The sequence below is a fragment of the Monomorium pharaonis genome, chromosome 1 (assembly GCF_013373865.1).
Source record: "Monomorium pharaonis isolate MP-MQ-018 chromosome 1, ASM1337386v2, whole genome shotgun sequence".
NCBI classification, from domain to species: domain Eukaryota; kingdom Metazoa; phylum Arthropoda; class Insecta; order Hymenoptera; family Formicidae; genus Monomorium; species Monomorium pharaonis.
In genome coordinates, this window is record NC_050467.1 from 6201043 (window position 1) to 6213339 (window position 12297).

Genomic DNA, 12297 nt, shown 5'->3' on the forward strand with positions numbered 1-12297 from the left:
CGTTACACGTACGCTGATGGAACGTTGAACCAGAAACCGGTGTAGTGGAACCACGACCGTCATTCCACGTTATACCACAGACAGGTATACCTTGAATTCGAAAACAGTAAGGAACCGTCGCGTGTAAATTAGTATTTGACTGATGAACATGCGTAGACAGCGATAACGCTGTAGAACACGTATTCCTTCGCACGCGGCTTCAGAATCTACGACAAGCAGTCGTGGATCCGCGCGATCAATTGACGGTGAATCAAAATGAAATAGTTCACGACCCGTTGCTTCCGAAGGTAACATGGAAAAAGTGGAAAGAAATGGACTGAACGATAAGGAACACAAAGACACGAAGAAGAGTAAGTTGTGCGCTTATATTTTCTGGCTGTTCGGCGGACTCGTCGGAGCGCATCATGTGTACCTCGGCAGGGACGATCAGGCTTTCGTGTACATCACGACATTCGGCGGTTACGTGGGCTGCGGCTATCTCAGGGACATTTACATGATACCTGCGTACGTGGCCGATGCAAATGACGATCCGGCGTTCGTCGAGAAATTTAAGCGAAAAGTCAGGGCCAACGGAAAGGTAAATAAATTTTCAGCGCGTGTTTAGTGTCTATAGACAAGCGATTGACGTTTCTAGTCTTGAAATACATTTATTAGCACCAAGCCTCGCTTATTGCGACTTGTTTCGCGTTCGAAGAAATTGATGACGTTGCGCTTGGTATGATCCGTACGTAAATATTGAACTGTAAATTATTCGCTGACACAGCGGGGATGTTGAAAGTGCAAGGGAACGTTGGCGAAATAAATGCAATTTGTTTTGTAGAACCGAACAAAATCGGATTAATTATTTTGCAGCCGCCGTTTTCCGCGGTGCGATTCGCGGCGGAAACCGCGGTCGCCTACTTATGGGCCGAGCTGTTCAACAGCGCGATCCCGCAGGAAGAGATATACGGTATTAATTTCAGGCACCTTCTGCTTCTAATACCGGTCGTGGTTGCACTAGGTAAGATTTGTATTATAACAAAAAAAAAAAAAAAAAAAAAAAAAGTAATCGAACTTTAATTCTTATGACTCGCGTTACTTTATCGCGCGCTTGTTAAAAGTTAGTTTTCTTCGAACGATAATGTTTAAGGTCACAATATGTGACGTGTATCGCTAATTAAAACATGATAAATGAAACAAGCTGTGGAAAAGCCTGACGCTAAATCTTTTTCAATCTGCTTTTTGACAAGCTTTATTATAAAAAATATTAGCCTCTTTTCAATTTTAATAAAAGCCATTTTGCATAAAAAATTGATTTTTCTTTATATTATTAATAAAATATTAATAATGTGATAATTATGTTACTATAGATAATATTATATAATAAGGAAAATATTTAAAATACATAATTAAATAAATGTCAGAATTTTTATATATATTTATTATTTATTGTTTATAAATTCGATAATAATTGCGATTTTCTCTCATTTTATGAAAAATGAAATTTAACAATATTTTTAAAAAATTTTAAAGTTTTGCGTACTGAAAATATTGCAGAAAGTTTTTCTATTTTTTCTTTTTTCTGTAAATTTCTTAAACTTTGAACTATAGCTTTCCTTTTTAAAATACATTAAAAAAAATTCTTCTACGATTTTTTTCTCATCGAGTGACTTAACTTTTCGTGATATACGAACAAATCGTAAACATTTTTGAATTTATAAAAAGTATAGTCTCCTTATACAAATTCATAAACATATAATCTATTATTATTTATAAATATTATTGATTATATTCATATATAATATAAACTAAATTTATATATAAAAATAACTAATAATGTGTCATGTATAAAAGAGCGGCGAACTCATAGTAATATAATATAATTAATTTATATCTTATACAATAATAGATTATGTACACAAATAATTATAACATAAAAATATTTTGCTTTTGAAACAAAAACCTTTACTTAGTATTAATACTTCCAAAGGTGTATGGATGGTCGGGAACATCGGGAGAGAACAGGGTTCAATATGGATAGCGCTTGTCGCAGCGTATTTATGTTATCCGACCTTGTATTACATCGGCGACGACACCATGTGGATCTTTCTCATGGTGGTTGTCTCGAGCCTGGCCTTCGACACCTTCAGCAAGCAATGGCGGCTGAAACCGAGAAAGAAGAGGAGCTTCGTTCGAAGAATGGCGTATTTGAGCTTAGGGGTCATGGTTTTCCTCGCCGTGATCAGCAGCTACCTGTACTTCAACGCAGTTATCACGGATAGCGAGGGCGAGGAGATTAAGTTATCGGAGGCGGTGCAGCACTTCCTCACCTCGCCTATCTGGACGGAATTCAAGGTGGGTCTACGATGACGTCGAATATCAAGAATTTTGAAAAGAAAACCTTCTTCATACGCCTTCGTTGTTACAGGCGAGTCTGGAGGCCACGTGGCACCAGACGAAGCACCAAGGTTTTTGGGCAACGTGGGCACAGCTAGTGGACCTTACGGATCCTCGAGGCGAGATAAACGCCTACAAGGTCAGGCTGCCGCTTCAAAATTCAATTAATAGGTTTAAATTTACGTAGAAAAAACACGTGGACTGAACAAACGCTTCCCCGTCCTCCGCAGGTTCTAGGCCTCTCGCAAACCGCTTCCCAGAACGAAGTCACAGCGCGATGGAGAACTCTGTCCAGGGACAATCATCCCGACAAGATTAAAGGTTCGGAGGAGGAAAGGCACGCTGCTCAGGAAAAGTTCATGGAGATTCAGCAGGCGTACGAGATCCTGTCCCAGGCCAAGAATCGCCGGAAACGACGGAATCGCCGTTCCGATGACTGAGCCGTGCGTGCTTTGACTCGAGGGGGTCAATAAAGAACAACGGGACAAACCGACGAAAGAATCTCCAAATGTACGCCGATCTCCGTATTCTCAACCGTCCATAATCAAAATGACACGTGGTTGATTAATAAGACATTTATTTAAACAATCATCTCTGACAGTAACTGCATCGATATAAAATCTTGTACGTAAAACGCGTGTATATTATAAGATTTATAAGTTAGGGAGGGACCTGCAAAACGCGTCGATCGCACGCAGGTCCGTTCGATCATCCTCAACGCTTTAATCGGTAAAAACCCCTGAGGCTTCGCTCCGGCGTCACACACGGCGTTCCCGAAACAAAATCGAGAAACTTCCATTTATCGCGGCGGCGAGGGACGTAACGATCTCTCCCAGATATATCACGTGATCATGATTTTGCGATCTCCCCCCCCCGTGTAAAGCTGATTGGATTTTGTAAACTGTGCCCCCGCGCGCCGCGCCCCGTTTCGCCACGTCGTACAATCCATTACGAGTCTAAACTAAAAATAAGATTCGACCGTCCCGAATGTTTATGCGTCCGGCTGCAGCGGCGGTTTACATCGAAAACAATCTCGGGGTACACGTGCCGTAAACATGACAACACTTGAACGGCAGCCGTGGACCGTGGAAATCCCGTGATTTATCGGGAGCGATCGGGTTTCGCGAAGGTTCTCTCTTCCCCTCCTATCCCTCCCCCTTCCCCCGCCTCCCCGATCGCCGCGAACGTTCCTCCCCGGGAGAGAAATGCATCGCTAATATTTCTTGGCGAGGTAAAAACGAACAACCTACGACCTACTTGAGGGACCGCGGCATCGGGCGGGACGATCGGCCGCAGGCAACAGCGGAATCGGATAACACGTAAACGATAACGTAATATACCGCGAAACACTCTGTCCGTCTCGGCTGCTTTGCGTCTGCAGGCAGCACTCGAGTAATCCTGCCCCTCCGCGTGTATTCAAATGCGAAGCGGGCGATAAAACGCGGCCCGTGATCGTGACCGCTAAAACCATACGTTCGACTACTTGCTCTTCTTCTTCGAGCGTGGCGGCTTCGGGATGGAGTTCTCGATCTTGTCTGTGAAATTTGTCCCGCATTTCTCGGAAGTCTTCTCCAGGAAGTCTTGCTGTGAGACCAACGTCACCCTGAAAGAAAAAAAAAAAAACAATAGCAGCTCTTATTTTCCCCGTCTTTAACTCACATTTAGCCTACAACGAAAATATTCATTTAGCGTAACTTAAAGAAGAGATCCAAAGTTAATATTTTAATTGACGTATTTATTTATTTTTTTTTTTTAAGCTGCTCGTAATTAATTAATAAATGTCTTAAGTTTCGAAAGTACTGTAAAGTTTGCGATCGTAAAAAAAAAAATGTGATTATAAAGTATCGATCGGCAAGGATGAGGAGAGAGTTTCAAGTTTCCCTGACGTCGTACCTTAACTGGGGTACGCTCAACGGCCGCAGAAGGCTTTTCACAACGGGTGACGGCTTCGGCAGAGCCGGACTGCTCGCGCAGAGGGCCGCGCTGGTGAGTTGCGACACCAGCGAGAAGGTTCGATCGGGGCTGGAGGTGGTGCGGAAGACTTTTCTTATTTTCGACTTCAATCCCGAGGATTGCGGCAGAGGCGTCGGAGGTATAGGCGTCACCTGGCATATACAGTTTGCGTAGGATTTACGTCTTTCGAACGGAAAGTGATCCGATTAGGGGGAGGAGGCTCGGTGTATCGTGTCACACGTACCTTGCCTTGCAGCACTTTCGCAGCCAGCTCGGGCTCGCTGCCCCAACGGCAGGACGTCGTTCTCTCCAACAGCCGATGTCTCGCGAATCTCTCGATCATCTCGGCACACGCGTACCTGCCGCAAAACCTCGCCCACTGTTCCGCCCTTAGCCCCCTACCGTGATCGCGCAATGTAGGATTTGCACCTAAGAAAATCATTCCCTTTGCGAATATAACCCTCAAGCTACGTGGGGTGACAAAATTTATTTTATAAATTGTTAAAATTTTATGACCTTCCGTAATTGTATTAATTCTGTGCGATGCTGAAATATTCCATGTATTTATTAATCAAATATTATAAATCTATTGTCTTATAGATTATTTTATTCAAAGTTAAATTTGGGTTAATAAAAAATTATGTTAAACTACTTGCTTATGGCTTGACTCTCTATGAACGTATTATCTTATAAATTATTATTTAAAGTAAATTAAAATTAGTTAAAATTATATTGTATTAAACTATTTGTATGTAGGCTTACAGAGATTTATTACTTATAAGAATTTGAAGTGAAAATGCGCTTTGTTGCAATAGGTAGTTCTTCGTGGCTGTATTAAGAATCTCAAACCCTAATTTCAAACATTTTTTAATTTTTTCAGAGATTAATAATAAATAAAAGTTAAAGTTATCAAATCTCTCGTTTAATCACCTAACAGATAATAAATATCGGAAAAAGGAAGAAAAAAGCAAAGTGTTTTTTTACAATATTTCAGACTCAATCGACTTTTCCAAATGTTTATAATGCATGTAATGCAATATGGATTAATATATTTTCATCACCACCTTAACAGTGCAGTGGACAATGGCATTAACCAATTTGTCAAACGACCTATTAATTCGAATTCTACTTACGTGCATGAGAAAAAAGTAATTAGGCTCGAAATATTACAAAATAACTTAATTTTTTTTCTCTTCCTGAGATCTATCAAATAATGAACCAATCCAATAATTTTAAAATTGTTACATTTATTATTAATTTCTGAAATTCCTAAAAGCTGTTCAAACCTAAAGTTTGGTACTTTTTGTGACTACAAATGCGAATTACCTTTTACAACAAACAGCACTTGAAAAATGTATTTCCTTGACAGACTAAATTAGAATTACACATTAATTAATTAAGACTTGCTCACCGGCAAACAGGAGAATCTTCGCGCACTTGGTTCTACCTTGAAGGGCGGCCTTCATGAGCGGGGTGAAGCCCAAGGTGTTTCTGGCGTCCACCTCGATGTCCGGACACCTCTCCAGAAGGATGTTGAGGCATTCGGTTTGTCCTGTCCACAGATACGTAACAGAGAACATGTACTGACATCATCGATGCTGATTTTCCTCGCACGCCCTCGTTTATTTCATAATCGGGGCGGTGTTTTGGCTCGGAACGTTTTTCGGCACGCGTCATCGCGGGGTTGCGCGTTTCTTGCGCGAGTTCCCGCTATTTTTGGCGATTGTATGACGCGATGGGATCTTCCAATGCCGGCGCGAAAACTCCACCGGCAGATTTGGTATTAGACTCAAGATCGCGATTTTCTTCTACATACATAATTCCCACTTGCGTAAAAATGTAACGGAATTGTAAAGTTTCCCAGGTCATTTGCATTTGACAAATAAGAGATTCTGATTGAATAAGTCGTCGTTTCTTGAACGAGTTTTCCGCGAATTTCCGAATTAATGTATCATATTTTTCTACCCTATATTGAGCAAAATGTATATAAAACAAACCTTTTGCAAGTAGCACAAAACATAGGAATTGAAAAAATTTCATTGATCTTAAACTTTGATCTCCTTACAATCGACTAATTTAACTTGTATTTCACCTCGATGAAGTTAAGGTCTTTGAGTACCTATTGGCGAAAACAAAATTTGGAAAAGTTAGCATCTGAGAAGTGTTGCAGACGGACGGACGGACAAATAAATGGTCAGGTTACATTGTAAAATTATAAAGTAATTTACTACGCTAAAACATTAATAATAAAGCATTAAATAATTGAAAAAAATTAACATTGCGAAATGTGAAAAGGAAGAAACAACGTAATCATTTGCTTTTAACACGGCAATTAATTTTCTCTTTTTTTTTTTTTAGCTTTAAACATCACGTTCTTTTATGCCAATCCGCGACTGCGAATGCGGATGTATACAATTATTTTATAGCCACGTGGTCATTTACTATACCTACTGAAGAATGAGAAGAGAATGATTACGTGGCGGAAAAGAGGCAAAGGTAAACACCCCGGGATAAATTATGTTTTAAACCACTTCGGAACGAGCACATTTTCAGGATTCCTACAGAAACAGAAGCACACCTTTGACGCCTACTCACCGCTACGTTTTCGCGTACGATTGATGCAACACTTATTCTTGTCACTTTCTCTATGAATAAACGCAGCTATTCTATTCTTGCATTCAGATTCATCTTTGGAATCTTCGGAATTGTTTTCGTTATAATTATAGACAGTGATATTTTACAGCGATAAAGAAGAATATTTCTTAAAAATATTTTATTATAAATTTTGACCTAATGTAATTTACTTGTACCAATGCAGATTATCTTGAATTTCAATTTAACTTATTCTTTATTTTTTCGATTCTTAAGAAAAAATTAAGTACGTTAAACTATAAACATTGTAAGAATAGAGAGTGTTTAATGTCAGAAACAGAAGCAGAGAAAGAAACAGAAAGCAGTTGCTGTACGTCTTTCTTTCTCTAATTCACGCAATTTCCTCTTCTCTCTCTTATTATTATATAACTCTCTTCTGTCTCTTTCTACATGATCCTCAGGTCTTACGCACAGTCTATCCTTACTATGGCTGTGAATTAAACCAATTAAAGTTAATCTATGTTGATAGAAAATGAACGTGCAAAGATATACGAACACGAACACGATATATTTAATGCGGCAACATTTGCAGCGATATTATTGTGCCGTTAGGATTTCTGATTGTGCCACGTTATACGGTTTTGTTTACCAAACATTCCGAAAATCGGATTCCGGAAAATTGCGAGATCAAATGCGGGATTGATTTCCGCATATTACGCGTCACTGACACTTTCCCGGTATCGTGCGTATCGCGGTCTCGCAGAACCACGCAACTTGATATTCATGACATAATCGATCACTCACCGGCCTGGGCGGCAAAGTGGAGCGGCGTGTTACCCTCGTTGTCGGGCAGATTCGGGTCCACGCCTTCGAAAGAGAGCGCCAGCTCGAGCATCGACGACGCGCCGTTACCCGCCATGTAACTTATGGCCGTCTGCAATGGCAAACAAATAATCCCCCGGTTTAGTTCGCCGCCGAAAGCGTGCAGTTCGGCCCGATTACGCAAACTCGCGCGCGTTTTCGAGCGCGAAATATTATTCCACCATCCTTCCCCCGACTCGCCAATGTCTCTTTCACGCGTTTTGACCGTGACGTGGAAAAAAAAAAAAAACACCACGGGCGATTCCACCACGCACACTTTCGCCGGCGGTTCAATCCGCCAAGTCCGCACGCCGACTCACTAGACGCGAAAAACGAGGCGAATTTTAAATTTGGAATTTTCCGTTCGACTAAAAATTCCTCGCGAGAAAATAATCCCTCCACGTGCTCGAATCGCTACATCCCCGTTAACAACAGGTGTTGTTAATCGGATTTATCTTTGAATGCCGCGCTTCCCCTATTGTCGAGCGCGCCGACTCGATCGATGCGGTAAATACGTTGAAAGGGGAGTAAATATCGCGTTTTATATCGCGATTGTTGTATGGGAAGTGTGACATCTCGTAGGAAGATGTTCTCATTCCGCCATTGTCCGCCGCTCACCGCCGACATCGAGATGCACAATGGACTATCCGTTAAGAATCAATTTATTAAGTGGCTATTGACGTTCGTACATTATTGCTTTACTTGCGTCAGCGCGCGCCGGTATACAAACAGACGTTAAAACACAGTCTATGCCAACAAACGTTCGGAAGGAGAGGCGCGTTTTGCCTTGAAGACGACGTGCGAATTGTAAATCGGCAAACATACAGCGCGTCCTATTTCGTTCGTTTTAAATGAAACAGAACACGTATACAGATTAAACGGCTATTTCGTACTTTTCTCGATGAAATGTTTGGCACTCCCGGACATTTTTATTAGATCCCGCTCAGCTTAACGGATGCGATTAATAATCCGTGGGCAGAATTCGGGATGGAATTTTATATGCGAAAAACTTTACATGTGAATGTGTGTATTTTTTAAAAATGTTTTCTTGATTAAACAGTGCGCAGAAAAAACAATTTTTGCTGAAAATCATCTCTGAATTTAAAGAAACAAAGATGTAGATCTAAGAATAATTTTATTGGACCATAAAAATAATTATAGAGCGTCCATAGCCCAAGGAGTAACGCTACAAAAAAGTTTTCTAGTTCAACCAATATGAGAACGTGTTGCGATAATTATTTTTAACAATCTAATAAAATTGATAAAACTTTCAGACCCTGCACACAAATAAACTTTTAGATATTTTAACAAAACTGTTCTTCTAAATACAAAATTGGAAATAAATAATATAATGATACAAAAATACACGTATAATAAATATAGATATAGTAATACAATTATATAAAATATATTTTATCTTGAGGAAAAGAAAGAGAATTTTGTCATCAGCTATGAATTGTCTAAGTAACTCAAGATTAAGAGATTTGAACTTAAATTAACTGTGATTCTCTGTTACTATAATAATAATAAGAAATTAACTTTATCACTTCCAACATATCATCACAGAGACAACGCTTGGGTTATTTTTGCACGCAGCGCGTGTCGACCTCGCGCGAATTCTTTGATGCACAGCCTCGCTGAATCATCACCAGCGTTTGTCTGGAATCATTTAAGGAAATCGCATATCTCTCCGATCAGCGGAGTATCAGGGTTGATGCGCACAATCGAAGTTCGCGGCGCGCGCAATCGATCGCGAACGCATTTTCTCGACGCGCGCTGTAACGTACCGATCGTCTCTCTTTCTCTTTCTCTCTTTCTCTCTTGCTCCACGTGCGAAGCCTTGGAACGCGACGATGTTACCGGAGACAGCCTCGGGATCATCAGTCACGATTACACGGGACAGCTACATTATGCTTCCCTCGGTTCTGTCCTTTCCAGCGCAACGTTTTCACGGAGGTCGACCGCATTTCTATCTGCGAGTGAGAAGAGACCGAGAGCGCGCGATCCGACTTTAATTGCAACGCGAACATCGTCCGCATACGCGGAATGCGGTTGCAGGCATCTAAGCGCGGAATCGAGCGGATTATACGTGCTTTCGTATAATCGATTTGCGGGGAAAACACGTCGGCCAGTCGTGAAAAGGCGCGCGTGTCTAAGACACACGAATCACGCGGTTTCAATTAACGCGAAGCGCGAAGCTAACGGCACAAATTCTTCTCCGAAGGAGCCGTCCGCGTCCTCGTACGCAATCGCTCGATGGTAACGAACGCGAGTCGTCATCGCGGAACGTTAAACTTGTCGTATCGTGAGTGTCCTTCGAGACGACGCTAATTAGAGTGTCTGGTCACATCGCTCCATGAGCTCCCGTCACGATTTTGTTACTCGTCTATCGCACGATTGCCTTTCAGATTTTTCATTTTCTAAAACCGTACGCATGAACTTGTAAGCAATTATTTTACATTTTTCTTTCATTCACATATTTCAATTAAAAGACAATACTTTTTGTCTTTATAATATACAAAAAGTTTTGTGATTTTGTGTCTGTTGTGTTAAAATTTTGTTAAATTTCTAACACAGTGTTAATTTTACATATGTCGTTGTGTTATTTAAACTTCTGTATGTTAAGTTAATACTATTTTCAAGAGTTTAAATAACATAATTTATATGTAAATATGTCATATAAATGTATAATGTTTCCTCGGTTATATATTTTATGTGTCAAATGGACATAAATATTTCTTCCTATAATATTAGTCATAAAGGGATTGCTGTCTTCTACTGTTTGACTCTCACCCATGTGTTTAATACATAAACTATGTCAATTTAACATTTGAATTTCATCAAAACTATAAATAACTAAACTGTTTAAATGTTAAAATAACATTATATTTTAATTATATTTAACATTAAACATGTCAATATAAACTTCAATTCCTGACACTAAATGTTAAATTTTTATGTTAATTTTTAACATATTATTATTTGTGTTATTTTTTAATTTATTTGCTTCATGTTAAATTGACAAAAAAATTTGAGCGGACATGTAAAATGTGTTAAATTTATCACAAAATTCTTTAAAGTAATCTGATATAAAATAAGCTCGTCGGTTTTGCTAAAGTATCTAAACATTTAACTATAGATATATAAATCTGAGAATAACTTTATTAGATTATTAAAGTAATTGCAAAGGATGTTCAAGCGTGATGCTCAATGCATCAAGAAATTTTGACATAATAACAACAACCAGTGTTTTGCGTTTTATACACAACGTTTTATACACAATGTATTAACATAATGCCGTAACGTAATAACATAATTAATAATTATAAAAAAGAAAATAATTCGAGATCTAGTGAGAGATGATGTATGCCGGAAATTCCAGTGTTTTCCCGAGAGCGATATGATATGTGGACATACATTTCCCCTCGGAACGCAACCAATCTTACTCCTCTCGAGGGAGACGCAATTTTACACTTGGCTTGCTACTGAAACGGGCAGAGCTGTATGTACACCGACAATTCGGTACTTTTCCATGAAAACTACGTTTCTGCGCAAGGGGATCGTACGTGGGCGCTAATGAAAGCGCCATGAGCGCATGGAATTTTTTTTGTCGACCGCGGCAGACTGACAATCGAATCCGTTTCGTCCGGATCGATTCTAACCCTCGTATAAGTCTAATCTGCAGGCTGGCCGGAAAACAACCTGGTATAATTATATAGGAGTTTCGTCAGCAATTAGAAAAGTTCTCCATCATGCTAGTCACGCCGATTATCTGATCGAGATCTAACACCGCAGTACGAAGCAGCACGAAACATACCGGAAATTCTCTAATATGAAGATCCTTTCTAGAAAAACGTTTAACAAGACAATAAAAAAAATTACAATGTTGTTCACTTTTATTTTAAACTATTGTCGAATACGAATATAATACCAAACCTTATCTCTTTAAGGTATAATAATAATATTTTTTTTTTATTAGTAAGATTCTTTATATATATATATTGATCCCTTTTAATCTAATTTTATCGAGCTTCGACGAAAAGAACAGAACGTATGCCTGAGAAACGATAATAAAATGCTGATCATTGAGACTCCGCGGCGCTGTTAACTCCCCAACCGTCTGCAATCAATCGTCGAACGTTTCGCAAAGGCTTGTACGTAGTTGCATGCATTTTTGCATAACGCTCGCGGAGGAACGAAAACTCGCATCGCCGGGGAATCCCAGCTGGGCGAATTAAAAATAGATCCATTCGAAGGCGAAATTTGTTTCCTGCCTCGCGTCGCGCGCGACTCGGCCTTAATTGCACTTTCATCGATCGCGAATCGCGCGCTGTTAATTACGGATCGCCGACTTTCCAATCCGTCGGATTCATTTAGCGTGAGCCATTTCGCCTAAACGCCCGGTCTCTCATTCCGAGGATGCAGTTTCGAAAGAATCTGTAATAAGATCAGAGACGCCGACCAAGCCGAAGGTATAAAAAGAATTGTGATTTGTTTGACCGTGTATTAATACAT

At 39.8% G+C, this 12297-nt stretch overlaps 2 protein-coding genes across 6 annotated transcripts in view; one reads left to right on the forward strand and one right to left on the reverse strand.

Moving 5' to 3' along the window:
• The first annotated feature begins 49 nt into the window (after positions 1 to 49).
• LOC105836274 (dnaJ homolog subfamily C member 22) lies at positions 50 to 2967 on the forward strand. Its single transcript, XM_012680208.3, has 5 exons — positions 50 to 577; positions 853 to 1000; positions 1970 to 2334; positions 2408 to 2515; positions 2607 to 2967. The coding sequence occupies exons 1-5, from the start codon at positions 293 to 295 to the stop codon at positions 2814 to 2816; spliced, it is 1116 nt and encodes a 371-aa protein (XP_012535662.1). The 5' UTR covers positions 50 to 292; the 3' UTR covers positions 2817 to 2967.
• LOC105836273 (protein HOS4) overlaps positions 2937 to 12297 on the reverse strand; it is a 28827-nt gene continuing 19466 nt past the window's right edge. For all 5 annotated transcript variants that reach the window (XM_036284089.1, XM_036284086.1, XM_036284078.1 and 2 more), the window contains 5 exons: positions 7726 to 7855; positions 5741 to 5881; positions 4574 to 4758; positions 4270 to 4481; positions 2937 to 3979 (listed from right to left, as the gene is read on the reverse strand). In XM_036284089.1, coding sequence (XP_036139982.1) covers positions 3856 to 3979; positions 4270 to 4481; positions 4574 to 4758; positions 5741 to 5881; positions 7726 to 7855 — 792 coding nt within the window. In that variant the 3' untranslated portion in view covers positions 2937 to 3855. The remainder of the gene's footprint in view (positions 3980 to 4269; positions 4482 to 4573; positions 4759 to 5740; positions 5882 to 7725; positions 7856 to 12297) is intronic.

Bases quoted from the DNA above. Each gene is read 5' to 3' on its own strand.
- LOC105836274 (XM_012680208.3), top strand. From the start codon at position 293: ATGGAAAAAGTGGAAAGAAATGGACTGAACGATAAGGAACACAAAGAC. The intron at 578-852 runs GTAAATAAATTT...ATTATTTTGCAG, and splicing joins AAGTCAGGGCCAACGGAAAG to CCGCCGTTTTCCGCGGTGCG. The intron at 2,335-2,407 runs GTGGGTCTACGA...TCGTTGTTACAG, and splicing joins CTATCTGGACGGAATTCAAG to GCGAGTCTGGAGGCCACGTG.